A 16,385-nucleotide genomic window follows, 5' to 3' on the forward strand; every position below is an offset into this window, starting at 1 on the left:
TAAAAACTTCTCTAGTGTGTGAAGACCAGTGTAGGTCCCTCTTATAGTCATAAACAGGATATGTTATAATGACAGACGCATTATGAGTAACCAAGCAGACCAGTTAAATATATATTTTAGTTCTGTATACAAAGGTAGACACAGCTAACATCTGAGAAATGATGGGGTTTAGTGAGAGGGAAGAACTGAAGGAAATTGACGAGGGGAATGTTTGAGAAATGGAGATTCAAGGCCAATTAAATCCCCAGGACCTGACAATTCGCACCATAGACTACTTAAGTGCCCCTACAAAAGTTGATGTACAGGTACTTGGAACAGTTCCTATGGATTGGAGGGTAATTAAATTAAAAATTCATACAACACCAGGTTATAGTCCAATAAGTTTATTTGGAAGCACCAGCTTTTGGTGTGCTGCTCCTTCATCAGGTGGATGTAGAGTATAAAATTGTAGGACACCAGAATTTATAGCAAAACCTTTGCTATAAATCATCAAGCAGGACTGCCTGACCTGTTGTGCTTTTCCAGCACCACACTCTCGACTTTAATCTCCAGCATCTGCAGGCCTCGTCTTTTTGCCTAGATGAAATATTGAAGTCCATTATAAGAGTTAATAGTAGAGCACTTTGAAAACAGTGACAGGATTAGATGGATGCAGCATGGAATAATGAAAGGGAAATTATGCTTGTCAAATCGACTGGGATTTTTCCAGTAAAGTTGACCAGGGGGAACCCATGGAGGTGACAAAAACCGAAATTCCTGGAGAAACTCAGCAGGTCTGGCAGCTTTTTTGGAGACAAAGCAAAGTTCATGTTTCAGGACCATTCAGTTCAGAAGACCATTCACTGGACCCAAAATGTTAACTCTGATTTCTCTCTACTGATGCTGACAGACCTGTGGAGTTTATCCAACAATATCTGGAGAGAGAACTGTTTGGCAGACAGAAAAAGTAGAAATAGTAAGGCTTTTTTTCTGACTGACTGGCAATGATCAGGATCAGTGTTTGGATCCCAGCTACAAAATATATGTTAATGTTTTCAAAGTGCGGTTGACCACTAACTGCTGTCTGGACAATTAGGGATGGGCAATAAATTCAGGAATTATAAATTTAAACAAAATGTTCTTCTTGCAATCATTCATGAGATTAGGGCACCACTGGCTGGAGCAGCTAATTATCTGCCACGTTGCTGTGGATCTGGAGTTGCATGTTGGCCAGACCAGGTAAACATGGCAGCTTCCTTCCCTAAAGGACATTAGTGAACCCAATGATGCATTTTTCCCTAACAATCACCAATGGATTCATGGTCACCAAATTTCACCTTTTTGAATTCAAATTGAAGTCAGTGGTTTCATAGTCATCATCAGACTCTCTTTTTAATTCAAACTTCTAGTGGGATTGAATTCTGGGTCTCCAGAATATTGCTTGATCTCTGGAGTAATAGTCTCGCAATAATACAGCCACTCCAGCACCTCTCTCGTGTAACGGACCCTTCTGAGGGGTCTCTGTGCTGGGGATAAAGGGGGTACTGTGGTCTAGGCCGCCTGCTAGGGCTCTCACTTGTTCCTGGTCATATTGTTGGTGAGCATTTCTAAGAGTTTCACTTCTCACTGAGACTGAAATCAAAGTTTGAAATTTAATATTTTATCTGAAAGGATGACACAGCCTTGTAATGTAAAATATTTGTTAATAAACTAAAAGCACAGTGGCCCCTTGCCGCCGTTTCTGCCTCTGTGTTTCATTCAAAGCACGGCTCGGCTGCGGTCATCCTTCCTTCTTGAACCTTTAGTGCTTCCTCCCTCAGAAGGTTATGGCTGAGTTCATTGGTATTTCATTTTCCTCAACTACCTCCGTGATGCTGATCAATCTTGTGGGGAGGGATTGGACGATATTATCCCTTGAATCCAGAGTTGCTGTTGACCCGTGGCATGATCTGGGCAGGCTACTGCTGGGACCCTGGGTCCTTGGGGATGGGGATTCCCTAGTGAAGACCTAGGGCAATGCCATGGGACATTGGGGGGCGCAGGGAGGGACTTTCATCCCTGGAGTGTAGGATGGTGAGGGGTGACCTTGCCAAGGTTTATAAAATCATGAGGGGCATGGATAGAGTGATGGGTGAGTGCTGAACCAGAGGACACAGCTTAAAAATACCGGGTAGACCATTTAGGACAGAGATGAGGAGAAACTTCTTCACCCAGAGAGTGGTGGCTGTGTGGAATGCTCTGCCCCAGAAGGCAGTGGAGGCGCAGTTTCTGGATTCATTTAAGAAGGAGTTGGATAGAGCTCTCAAGGATAGTGGAATCAAGGGTTATGGTGATCAGGCAGGAACAGGATACTGATTAAGGATGATCAGCCATGATCATATTGAATGGTGGTGCAGGCTCGAAGGGCAGAATGGCCTACTCCTGCACCTATTGTCTATTATTGTCTATTAGCAAAGGTCTTTTCCCCAGCGTAGAAGAGTTCAAAACTCTCAATTTAATATTTTATCTGAAAGGATGACACAAAGCCTTGTAATGTAAAAAGTTTTGTTAATAAACTAAAAGCACAGTGGCTTAAACACTTTAAAAGGTGGCTTTATGCTCTAAAAATATAAAAATGATTCCATGGTTAACCTTTATTTTGCCCCACTGTGGATGCACCATTATTCCAGAGGTAGCAGTACATAGTAAGTCTTAGCTCATTGAGGGTTTACTGCCTCCTTTTGAGTCCAGAACAGAGATTCCTTCTAGCTCAAGTTTAGCTGGTTTTCCAGCATTGTTTTAAATGCTCAAAAATTTTGTCTTTTCAATCTAAGCCTAAGCTGCAAGATGAACCATTGAATCTTGCTGCCTCTCGCAACACTTTTCTTCACCCACATTCCTGCAGACTAACATTTATCAAATTTAGGGATATCTTGCAGTGGGACTTTTTTTTTGTTTCGTGATCCAATTTTACAATGACTTTTCCTATGCCTCTTTCCCCCCAACTCCATGGGCCTGATATCCAGGTAGCTGTGCTGATTACTTGGGCTTCAAAGACTGCATTTGACGTTTAGCTAGCTCTATCTTGAAATTAAATATGGCAGGCATGTCTTCCTGGGACAGAGGAAACTAACTGTACACTCAGTGTAGATGTTTCTGCCCTTACCCATTGTCAACGTTTTGTGCATTCTTCCCAGTAACAAAATACCTGCCCCCCGCCTTCCAGCAATCAATTCTGTCAAGTCTTCAGTCTACAGCATTCATAAAAGGTCATCTGATCCTGTTCTTTTCTCTATTTTTAATAAAAACAGCAGTTCCAAAACAAAATCTTGTTAATGCCTCTCATTTGTAACACGAGACATGAACCTGAGTCTATCAAGTTCTGCAAGGAAATTGTTTAGGCACCGAACTGTGAAGACAGAAGCATGTTGTAAGACGATGAAGATTGCATTCATATGGAATTTTTGAAAGTTTTAGTGTCATTTTAGAACTGAATGTTGATCTTTTAGATTTAGAGGTTGAGTAGCTTAGGTTTATTTTCACTAGAAGAAAGGAGATTGAGGGGGGACCTGATTGAGGTTTATAAAATCATGAAGGGTATAGACAGGGTGGATAGAGACAAGCTTTTTCCCCAGGGTGAAGGATTCAATAACCAGAGGTCATGCTTTCAAGGTGAGAGGTGGAAAATTTAAGGGGGATACGTGCGGTAAGTACTTCACACAGAGGGTGTGGATGTTTGGAACGCGTTGCCAGCCTAGGTGGTAGAGGCAGGCATGGTAGATTCATTTAAGATGTGTCTGGACAGATGCATGAGTAGGTGGGGTGCTGGGGTTTTACAAATGCTTAGGAATTGACCAACCGGTTTAGACAATACATTTGGATCGGCACAGGCTTGGAGGGCCGAAGGGCCTGTTCCTGGGCTGTAAACTTTCTTTGTTCTTCTTTGTTCTTTATTCAATGTTTGACAAATGGGGAGACTGCATGTAAGATATTTGGTGTAATGCTCCGCCTCATGGGTGAGGTCAGTGATAATTATCTAATATTTTTTGAGGGTGATGGGAATGCATTTTCTGAAACAAGTGCTGTCCATGTGGCGTCGGTATGCCCACTGGCTTTCTGTCAGTCTTTTAATACAACTGAGCAACCTGGGCCATTTCAACTGGGAGTCAGCCACATTAGTCCGTCAGATTATAGAAACAGAATTAGACCATTCAGCCCATCAGGTCTGATCTGCTATTCAATCGTGGCTGATGTGTTTGTCAATCTCATTCTCCTGCCTTCTCCCCATTGTTGCAGACTTAAAGAAGTCAAGTGTTTTCCCCTCGAGGACATGGATTGTGTTTTAATTTTTATTTATTTTATCATTTCTATCTTTTCCAGATTTATTAATTTATTTTAAAATTGCTCTAGTTGAATGTGTGTGTGTGTGTCTCTATCTTGAGTATGGAGGGATATTCTTATAAGTAGAATTTAAGTATGTGGGCTTGTCTTTATTCACTCATGGGATGTAGGGGCTGTTAGCTGTGCTAGCACTTATTGCGCTGTATTCTTTGGAATTTAGAATGAGAGAAGCCATAAAGGATTCTTAACGGCTGTCAATATAGATGTGGAGGGGTTGATTCTCTTTGTGGGAGAATCTAGGACCAGAGCGTATGATCTAAGAAATGGATTCCACGTTTTAAAACTGAGATGTGGTGGAATGTATTCTCGGAGTGTTGTGAATCTGTCGAATTCTTTACTGCAGAGGGCTGTAGAAGCCAGTGGTTAAGTATAATTAGGGCTGCGATTGGCAGATTCTTAGTAAGGGAATCGAGGGTTATGGAGAAAAATGTAAGGAAGTGGAGTTGAAGACTACCAAATCAGCCATGATCCTGTTAAATTATGGGAGTGTATTTGGTGGGTCAAATGGCCTCCTTTTTATTCATTCACAGGGTTGTTGCTTGTTGGGTCAGTATTTGTTGTCTGGAAGGCAGTAAAGGGTCAATCGCATTATTGTTGTTCTGGAGTCACATGGATGCCAGACTGGGTAAGGTTCGCAGTTTCCATCCCAAAGGGATGGGGGTTTTCTAACATTCAGCAGTGGTTGTGTGGTCATCCTCAGACACTATTAATTCTAGATTTAAAAAAAAATTGATATCAAATTCCACCATCTGCCATGGCAGGATTTGAACTTTGGTTTCCAGTTCTGCTTCTACGCCTTTATGGGTTTTTGGTCATTTAAGGCAGGGCCCCTGGATGACTGGTTTAGGAAATTAAAGATGGGAAGGGTATAGCCACTGAGGAATTCAAACTTGATCATAATGTTTAGATTATCTCCTTGTGCCCTGACATCTTTAACGCACAGGTGAGAGAGACTTGATCTGGATGACAATACAGGCAGCGAAAGATATGATCAAAGTTGGTTGAGGGTCGATCGTCACTTGAGCAGAAAAACAAAAGGCCACTTTGGAATATTGTGTTCAATTCTGGTTTCCCTGCTATTGGAAGGATGTTGTGGAGCTTGTAAATCTTTTCTGAACCCTTTTGAGGATGTTGCCAGTGTTGGAGGATTGAGCTTTAGGGAGAGGCTGAATAGGCTGGGGCTGTTTTTCCTGGAGCTTCAGAGGCTGAGAGATGATCTTTCTCGGTTAATAAAATCATGAGGGGCATGGATAGGATCAATATACAAGGTTTTTTCCCCCTGGGTGGGGAGGGGGAGATTCAGAACTAGAGGTCATAGATTTAAGGTGAGAGGGGAAAAATAAAAGAGGCCTAAGGGGCAACTTTTTCATGTAGAGGGTGGTGCATGTATCAAGTGGGCTGCAAGAGGAAGTGGTGGAGGCTGGTACAATTAAAAGGCATCTGGATGGGTACATGAATAGAAAGGGTTTAGAGGGCTGTGGGCCAAGTGCTGGCAAATAGGATGAGATTAATTTAGGATATCTGGTCGGCATGGACGTGTTGGACTGAAGGATCTGTTTCCATGCAGTTCATCTCTATGACTCTATAAATGTAATTCCTCCACATACGTTTGGCAGTGAACTAAAGTCTGATCCTCCTCTCATTTTTTTATTTTTAATCCAGATACCCCAAGCTCCACTGTGAACGGATATTACTTCCAGGAAAGTGGTGAGTGGATGAAATGATGTACTGTGATTAACCAATGCAGAATGAAAATAACTTATTGGATGTGATTTTTTTCAAGAAAGGAGATAGAGAGCAAATCTAATCTTAATGTGAAATAATTAATCCTTCAGACGGATTTCTGAGTATGAGCTTTTTATTTTAGTGTTGGATTGATTTTGTTTTAAGAAACAGCTAAAGTGTTGCAGCTGAGTGTAGGAATGTATTTGTTTTCAGTCAGTGACTGACTTACAATGAGTCTGAGAGTGATGTGCACCTGCATTACAGGCATTACTACAAACTAGTTCTGCTTACGTGAAGGACTTCACAAGATGTATGGTGTGGGTGAAAAGGGCAAATAGCTTCTAGACTTAGTGAGTTTGGACACACACACGTGGGAATAGACGTTAATGATTTTTGATCTTTGTTTTTTGTTTCTTTTGAATGGGCACTAAGTCAGTCTTGAGTTCAGATATTTGATAATGCTTTTTCTTGTTTTGTTAACTGGATGTGACCTATTGCTGGCAATGACAACATTTACTGACTTTGAGGGTGCCTTCTTGAATTTGTGCAGGAGCTGCCGACAGTGCTGTTTGGGAGCTATCGAACGGAAGAATAATTTTTCTCCCCATGCAGGGAATGAATGTGAATTTCAATAGCACCTTTTTTTCTTCTCTATTTCTATACGTTTCATTTTGCTGCTATTCTCTCTTTTGAGTCGAGGGTTATGTGATTAGAAATTGGCACATTGAGAACTTCTAGAAACAGCAACAGAACAAAATAGCCAAATAAGGCCACTTGTGGAATACTGCAAGCTGTTCTGGTCTCCCTGTTGTAGGAAGGATTCTATGAAAGGTTCAGAAAAGGTTTACAAAGATCTCGCCAGTAGGGTTAGAGCTATAGGGAAAAGCTGAATAGGCTGGGGCTATTTTCCCTGGAGCGTCAGATGCTGAGAGGTGACCTTTATAGAGCTTTATAAAATCAAGACTGGCATGTTTAAGGTAATCATCAGTTTTTTTTCTCCCCCAGGGTAGGGGAATCCAGAAATAGAGGGCATAGGTTTAAGGTGAGTGGGGAAAGATTAAAAGGAACCTAAAGGATAATTATTCATTCAGGGAGTGGTACGTGTATGGAATGAGCTGCCGAGGAAGTGGTGGAGGCTGGCACGATTACAGCATTTAAAAGGCATCTGGATGTGTAAATGATTAGGAAGGATTTAAAGGGATATGGTCCAAATGCTGGCAAAAGAGACTAGATTTATCTTTGATATCAGGTCAGTATGGCCAGGTTGGACAGAAGGGTCTGTTTCCATGTTGTACAGCTGTATGACTCTAACAAAAAATAGAAATTACTGGTGCAGGTCTGACAGTGGAATAAATGGATGTTAATGTTTTGTGTCTGGTTTCCAGAGTTATGATGAAGCGTCACCGGACTTAACATTAAAACATAGCACAGTACAGGCCCTTCGGCCCACTGTGTTATGCTGAGCATTTATCTTTATCTAAGATCAACCTAACCGACACACTCCTCGATTTACTGCAGTCCATGTGCTTGTCCAGCAGTCGCTTGAATACCCCTAATGTCTCTGACTCTATTGACACTACTGACAGTGCATTCCATGCATCCACTAATCTCTGCATAAAGAACCTACCTCTGACATATCTCCCCTATTCCTTCCACTTATCACCTTAAAATTATGACTCCTCATGACAGCCATTTCTGCCCTGGGAAAAGTTCTGGCTGTATACCATATCTATGCCTCTGATTATCTTGTACACCTCTATCAATAATGTGGAGGAGCCAGTGTTGGACAGGGGTGGAGAAAGTTAAAAATCACACAACACCGGGTTATTGCCCAACACGTTTATTTGGAAGCACTAGCTTTCGCAGCGCTGCTCCTTTAGTCAGATATCAGCTCTCTAGACGCGAGTGCTTCCAAATAAACCTGTTAGACTATAACTTGGTGGTGTGATTTTTAACTTTCTCCACCTCTATCAAGTCAGCCCTCTTCCTTCTCTCCAGTGTGAAAAGCCTGAGCTCAGTCAGCCTCTCTTCATAAGACATGCCTTCCAATCCACGTAGATCCTGGTAAATCTCCTCTCCACCCTCTGAAGCATCTACATCCTTTCTATAATGAGGTGACCAGAACTGGACACACTATTTCAAATGTGGTCGAACCATGGATTTGTAGAGCTGTGGCAAAACCTCACACCTCTTAAACTCAATTTGCCCTGTTAATGAAAGCCAAACCACCATATGCCTTCTTAACAACTGTATCAACTTGGGTGGCAACTTTGAGGGATCTATGTACATTTCCCCCTTTTTGTCCTCTCTTCCCACCGCCCCCACTCGCTGTTACTCCAACTGCCAAGAATCCTGTCTTTAACCCTGTATTCAGCATTCAAATTCAATCTTCCAAAATGAATCACTTTACATTTTATCCAGGTTGAACTCCATCTGACATTTCTCAGGCCAGCTCTGCATCCTGCCAATGTCTTGTAGCCTGCAACAGACTTCGGCACTGTCTACAACACCACACACCATTGTGTCATTGGCAAACGTACCAACTCACCCTTCCACTTCTTCATCCAAGTCATTTATAAAACAGTATAAAGAAAGTAGGAGTATACTTAAGAGGGAAATCAGGAGGGCAAAATGGGGACATGAGATACCTTTTGGCAAATAGAATTAAGGAGAATCCAAAGGGTTTTTACAAATATGTTAAGGACAAAGGGGTAACTAGGGAGAGAATAGGGCCCCTCAATGATCAGCAAGGTGGCCTTTGTGTGGAGCCACAGAAAATGGGGGGGGATAGTAAATGAATATTTTGCATCAGTGTTTACTGTGGAAAAGGATATGGAAGATATAGACAGTAGGGAAATAGATGGTGACATCTTGCAAAATGTCCAGATTAGAGGAGGAAGTGCTGGATGTCTTGAAACGGTTAAAGGTGGATAAATCCTCAGGACCTGATCAGGTGTACCCAAGAGCTCTGTGGGAAGCTAGAGAAGTGATTGCTGGGCCTCTTGCTGAGATATTTGTATCATCGATAGTCACAGGTGAGGTGCCAGAAGACTGGAGGTTGGCTAACGTGGTGCCACTGTTTAAGAAGGGTGGTAAAGACAAGCCAGGGAACTATAGACCGGTGAGTTTGACCTCGGTGGTGGGTAAGTTGTTGGAGGGAATCCTGAGGGACAAGATGTACATGTATTTGGAAAGGCAAGGACTGATTCGGGATAGTCAACATGGCTTTGTGCGTGGGAAATCATGTCTCACAAACTTGATTGAGATTTTTGAAGAAGTAATAAAGAGGATTGATGAGGGCAGAGTGGTAGATGTGATCTATATGGACTTCAGTAAGGCGTTCGACAAGGTTCCCTATGGGAGACTGATTAGCAAGGTTAGATCTCATGGAACACATGGAGAACTAGCCATTTGGATACTGAACTGGCTCAAAGGTAGAAGACAGAGGGTGGTGGTGGAGGGTTTTTTCAGACTGGAGGCCTGTGACTAGTGGAGTGCCACAAGGATCGGTGCTGGGCCCTCTACTTGTTGTCATTTACATAAATGATTTGGATGCGAGCATAAGGGGTACAGTTAGTAAGTTTGCAGATGACACCAAAATTGGAGGTGTAGTGGACAGTGAAGAGGGTTATCTCCGATTACAACAGAATCTGGACCAGATGGGCCAATAAGCTGAGAAGTGGCAGATGGAGTTTAATTCAGGTAAATATGAGGTGCTGCATTTTGGGAAAGCAAATCTTAGCAGGACTTATACACTTAATGGTAAGGTCCTAGGGAGTGTTGCTGAACAAAGAGACCTTGGAGTGCAGGTTCATAGCTCCTTGAAAGAGGAGTCGCAGGTAGATAGGATAGTGAAGAAGGCGTTTGGTATGCTTTCCTTTATTGGTCAGAGTACAGGAGTTGGGAGGTCATGTTGCGGCTGTACAGGACATTGGTTAGGCCACTGTTGGAATATTGCGTGCAGTTCTGGTCTCCTTCCTATCAGAAAGATGTTGTGAAACTTGAAAGGGTTCAGAAAAGATTTACAAGGATGTTGCCAGGGTTGGAGGATTTGAGCTATAGGGAGAGGCTGAACAGACTGGGGCTGTTTTCCCAGGAGTGTCGGAGGCTGAGGTGTGACCTTATAGAGGTTTACAATATTATGAGGGGCATGGATAGGATAAATAGACAAAGTCTTTTCCCTGGGGTCTGGGATCCAGAACTAGAGGGCATAGGTTTAAGATGAGAGGGGAAAGATATAAAAGGGACCTAAGGGGTAACTTTTTCACGCAGAGTGTGGTACGTGTATGGAATGAGCTGCCAGAGGATGTGGTGGAGTCTGGTACAATTGCAACATTTAAGAGGTATTTGGATGTGTATATGAATAGGAAGGGTTTGGAGGGATATGGGCCGGGTGCTGGCAGGTGGGACTAGATTGGATTGGGATATCTGGTCGGCATGGACAGGTTGGACCGAAGGGTCTGTTTCCGTGCTGTACATCTCTATGACTCTACATATGAGCAAATTACTGCAGATGCTGGAATCTGTACTGAAAATAAAAAATGCTGGAAATCAGTGAGTCAGGTAGCATCCATGGAGAGCAAGCGAGCAAAGGAACATAAACATTCGCTTGCTCTCTCGATGTACGCTGCCTGACCTATGGCGTTTCCCAGCATTTTTTGTTTACACTAGATATCAAGTACTTTCTATAATATTGGTGTCTATTTATATATAGATGTAAATACATTAAAAGCAGTTCGGAGATCGTTTCCCAGGCTAATACCTGGAATAGTTGGACTGCCTCATGAGGAAAGGTGAGGCTAGCATTGGTCGGCATTTAGAATAAGAGGTGACTTAGTTGGAATGTACAAGATCCTGAGAGTTCTTGAGAGGTTAACTGTGGAGAATGGATGTTTCCTCTTGTGGGAGAAATTTAAAACTATTAGCTCATATTTTAAAAATAAGGTGTTGTCCATTTAAACCCATCAGGACAAATGTTTTCACTCCAAATCATTGAACTTTAGAACAGTCTCTCCTCCTCTCCTTGAACATTTTTAAGGCAGATCCTTTTTTTTAAAAAAAAGAAATGGTGAAAGGTTATTGGGGTAGTCGGGAAGGTAGTCTTTGGATCAGCCATGAATCTATTTAATGGTGGAATAGGCTCAAAGGCCGGGCCTATTCCTGCTCCTAATTTCATATGCAGATTGCTCTGTCACCTTTCCGATAAGCATAATGTCAAAATGAGAAAATTAACTTGAGATCTACAGCTAAATGGAAATAGCTTCTGTCCCCTTTTTAAAATGGTTTAGACTGTAAAGAGCCTTTTGTAGGATTTTGGAGGAGTGCTCCACATTAACAAAGTTTGGGTAGAAATTCGATGTTATAAGAGAAGGCAATGGCCCAGTGGTATTACCGCTTGACTGTAAACCCAGAGACCCAGGTAACGTTCTGGGGATTCGAGTTCAAATCCTGCCATGACAGGTGGTAGAATTTAAACTCGATAAATATCTTGTTTTAAGAGTCTAATTAATCCATTGTCGAATGTCAGGAAAAACCCATCTGGTTCACTAATGTCCTTCAGGGAAGGAAACTGCCATCATGACTTGGTCTGGCCAACATGTGACTGCACCCTCTCAGAAACGTAGTTGCCTCTCGGGTGCATTCTGGGCAATTAGGGATGGGCAATAAATGCTAGCCGAGTAAGTGACTCCCTCCTCCTGTGGAAAGTATTAAAAAATAACAGCCCATTTAAGGAAGGAATGAGATTACATTCATTCATTAGACATCTCCATGGTGTTTGTCTCATCATGTTTTAATGTATCAATTCAGACACCTATCAGTACTACGCCAACCACTTTAGATGGTCCAATAATGTGGTGATTTGAAGCCAAGGTCTGCAGAGGGGAAAGAATTAGAATGAACTTGATGCTTTTAACACAGCAATTAAAATATCTCAACAGTGCAGAATGGTTTACGGTTTCGGATTAGCCTAAATCGGTACAAATGATCTGAATAGTTTTACTGAAATGATACTCCAGCTATTTCAATTTTTTCATATTAATTGGGTTGCAAGTTACTGAGTTTTAATGAGTATGAAACCACAAGCTCAAATCTCAGTAAGGTGTGATAGTTCTCGTGTTTGGGAAGAGAAACTGCCCAATCTGACCAAGGTGTGACTCCAGCCAGGCACTCCCTGTTTAACCACCCTCCGGACAATGGCTTGTCAGTGTTACTGACCCCTCTAACAGGTCTTTTTCACTTGCAAGATTTTGAGTCTGTTTTGTTGCAGTGGTTTAAATTCATTTCACTCGGCATCATAAGTGCTTATGTGAATTGTGCCAGCAACCACATTTGCTAGTCGAGGTTTTGGCATCCTTTTAAGAGATGCGTTAAATACGTTTAGGGCAAATACATTGCATTAAATTATTATCTTAGGGCTTAAAAGTGGCTCCCCACTTTCCATCTGAGGTGAATTGTCTGAAGGACATGAGGAGACAAAAATGTCATGGCATCACGTTGGTGGGCAACATTTTAGCTCGAAATCTACTGTTGGGGTCGATGGTTTTTTCTTTTGTGTCTGACCAGTTTAGAATGAATATCTGAAGTGGCCATCTGTGTTCAATGAAAGCAAAATACTGCAGATGCCAGAATTCTGAAACAAACACTGAATACTGGAGAAATTCCAATCTGTGGAGAGAGAGAGAGATAACGTTTGAGTCTGGGATGACTGTAGGCGATTTTAACTTAACACTGTGGCAATACCCAGTCTAAGGATTTAGATGGAGAGGAAGTTAAGTGTGTATAAGAACATTTTCTGATTCAGTATGTGGATGTACCTACTAAAGAGAGTGTAAAACTTGACCTACTCTTGGGAAATAAGGCAGGGCAGATGACTGAGGTGTCAGTGGGTGGGGAGAGCATAAGTGACTATAATTCAATTAGCTTTAAAATAATGATGGAAAAGGATAGACTGGATCTAAAAGTTGAAACTCTAAATTGGAGGAAGGCCAATTTTAATGGTATTAGGCAAGAACTTTTGAAAGTTGAATGGGTGCAGTTGTTCACAGGCAAAGGGATGGGAAGCCTTCAGAAATGAGATAATGAGAATCCAGAGACAGTCTATTCCTGTTAGGGTGAAAGGGACAGCAGGTATAGAGAATGCTGGATGACTAGAAAAATTGAGATTTTGGTTAAGAAAAAGAAGGCAGCATATAAAGCAGAAGGGTATAAAGGCAGTAAGGGTATACCTAAGAGGAAAATCAGGAGGGCAAAAAGGGGACATAGCTTTGGCAAATAGGATTAAGGAGAATCCAAAGGGATTTTACAAATACATTTAAGGGCAAAAGGGTAACTAAGGAGAGAATAGAGCCCCTCAAAGATCAGGAGAAAGTGAGGACTGCAGATGCTAGAGATCCGAGTTGAAAAGTAATGGCGCTGGAAAAGCACAGCGGGTCAGGCAGTATCCGAGGAGCAGGAGAATTGGCGTTTTGGGCTTAAGCCCTTCATCAGGAATGTCTCTCCTGCTCCTCAGATGCTGCCTGACCTGCTGTGCCTTTCTAATACTACAATTTTTGACCCCTCCAAGGCAGCTTATGTGTGGAACCACAGGAGATGGGGGCGATGCTAAAGGAGTATTTTGCATCCATGTTTACTGTGGAGAAGGACATGGAAGATATAAAATGTGGGGAAATAGATGGTGACATCTTGAACAATGTCTATATTACAGAGGAGGTGGTGCCGGATGTCTTAAAACACACAAAAGTGGATAAATCCCCAGAACCTGATCAGGTGTACCCTCTAACTCTGGGAAGCTAGAGAAGTGATTGCTGGGCCCCTTGCTGAGATATTTATATCATTGATAGTCACAGATGAGGTGCCCGAAGACTGGAGGTTGGTTAAGATGTGCCACTATTTAAGAAAGGTAGTAAGGAAAAACCAGGCAACTACAGACCAGTGAGCCTGACATCAGTGGTGGGAAAGTTGTTGGAGGGAATCCTGAGGGACAAGATTTACATGCATTTGGAAAGGCAAGGACTGATTAGAGATAGTCAGCATGGCTTTGAACATGGGAAATCATGTCTCACGAACTTGATTGAGATTTTTGAAGAAGTAACGAAGAGGATTGATTCGGGCAGAGTGGTAGACGTGATCTATATGGACTTCAGTACGGTATTCAACAAAGTTCCTCCTGGTAGACTGGTTAGCAAGGTTATATCTCATGGAATACAGGGGGAATTAGCCACTTGGATACAGAGCTGGCTCGAAGTAGAAGATAGAGAGGGTTGTGGTGGAGGGTTGCCTCTCAGACCGGAGACCTGTGACTAATGAAGTGCCACAAGGATCGGTGCTGGGTCCACTGCTTTTCGTCCTTTATATAAATGATTTGGATGTGAACATAGAGGTATAGTTAGTAAGTTTGCAGATGACACCAAAATTGGAGGCGTTGTGGACAATGAAGAAGGTTACTTCAGAGTAGAATCATATCTTGATTTAGATGGGCCAATAGGCTGAGGAGTGGCAGATTAAGTTTAATTTAGATAAATGAAAGGTGCTGCATTTTGGAAAGGCAAATCAGAGCAGGACTTATACACTTAATGTGGGACTGTTGCTGAAGAAAGAGACCTTCGAGGGCAGGTTCATAAATCCTTGAAAGTGGAGTCTCGAGTAGATAGGATAGTGAAGAAGGCATTTGGTATGCTTTCCTTTATTGGTCAGAGTATTGAGTACAGGATTTGGAGGTCATGTTGCAGCTGTACAGGACATTGGTTAGGCCATAGTTGGAATATTGCGTGCAATTCTGGTCTCCCTCCTGTCAGAAACATATTGTGAAACTTGAATGGGTTCAGAAAAGATTTACAAGGATGTTGCCAATGTTGGTGGGTTTGAGCTACAGGGAGAGGCTGAATAGGCTGGAGCTCTTTTTCCCTGGAGCAGTGGAGACTGAGGGGTGATCTCGTAGAGGTTTATAAAATCATGAGGGGCATGGATAGGGTAAATAGACAAGGTCTTTTCCCTGGGGTCGGGGAGTCCAGGACTGGAGGGTATAGGTTTAAGGTGAGAGGGAAAAGATTGAAAAGTGGCCTAAGGGTCAACTTTTTCACACAGAAGATGGTGTGTGTATAGAATGAGTTGCCAGAGGAAGTGGTGGAGACTGATACAATTACAGCATTTAAAAGGCATCTGGATGGGTATACGAATAGAAAGGGTTTAGAGGGATATGGGTCTAGATTAGTTTAGGATATCTGGTCAGTTTCTGTGCTGCACACCTCTATGACCATGACTGTGACTCTTCCAAAAGATTGTTTGTCCATCTTTTGATTCCTTGTGCCTTCAGAGATTATACAAGCTTACACCAGTCAAATATGAACGTAGGAGCAGGAGTAGGCCATTTAGCCCTTCGAGCCTGCTTCGCCATTCAGTAAGATCATGGCTGATCTTTTCATGGACTTAGCTTCATTTATCTGCCCACTCACCATAACCCTTAAGTCCTTTACTGTTCAAATATCTGATCTATCTAATCGATCTATCTAATCGATCTATCTAATCGATCTATCTAATCGATCTATCTAATCGATCTATCTAATCGATCTATCTAATCGATCTATCTAATCGATCTATCTAATCGATCTATCTAATCGATCTATCTATCCTTTAAAAAACTTAGAATGAGTTAGCCTCAACTGCTTCACTGGTCAGAGAATTCCACAGATCCACAACCTTTTGGGTGAAGCAATTCCTCCTCAACTCAGTCCTAAATCTACTCCCTTGTATTTTGAGGCTATATCCTGTAGTCATAGTTTTGTCTGTCAGTGGAAACAACCTCCCTGCTTCTATCTGATATAAAATTATGAATGAAGAGATATTTCTACAAGATACCCCGCCTCCTTCGAAATTCCAAGGAGTATAGTCTCAGTCGACTCAATCTGTCCTCACAAGTCAACACACTCAACTCTGGAATCAATCTAGTGAACCTCCTCTGCATCCCCTCCAATACCAGTATATTGTTTTTCAATTAGGAGACCTAAACTGTACGCCGTTCTGTGCAAATATTTAGGCAGACTTCAACATGTTGGCTTCTAGACTTGGAAGATTGAGATACTTGGTGTGTCCTGGTTTGTCATGAGTTGGTCAATTGTTGTAAATGGGCAGGAAAAAGATGGTTTATTTGTCTGTCGGCAAGTCTAATAACTCCCTATGCATAATGCGGAGGAGCTGGTGTTGGACTGGGGTGGACCAAGTTTAAAAATCACTAGCTAGTGCTTCCAAATAAACCTGTTGGATTATAATCTGGTGTTATGTGATTTTTAACTTGGTCCCTAAGC

At 42.1% G+C, this 16,385-nt stretch overlaps 1 protein-coding gene across 1 annotated transcript in view; it reads left to right on the forward strand.

The window, feature by feature from the left end:
• Window positions 1-16,385, forward strand: part of slc4a11 (solute carrier family 4 member 11) — a 177,399-nt gene that overhangs the window by 17,831 nt on the left and 143,183 nt on the right. The window contains exon 2 of the mRNA XM_043696795.2: window positions 6,022-6,066. Within this exon, the coding sequence (XP_043552730.2) occupies window positions 6,022-6,066 (45 nt within the window). The remainder of the gene's footprint in view (window positions 1-6,021; window positions 6,067-16,385) is intronic.

This window comes from Chiloscyllium plagiosum, unplaced genomic scaffold (genome assembly GCF_037043375.1).
Source record: "Chiloscyllium plagiosum isolate Xiang-an unplaced genomic scaffold, Cpla_swu_hap1 HiC_scaffold_1, whole genome shotgun sequence".
NCBI lineage: Eukaryota > Metazoa > Chordata > Chondrichthyes > Orectolobiformes > Hemiscylliidae > Chiloscyllium > Chiloscyllium plagiosum.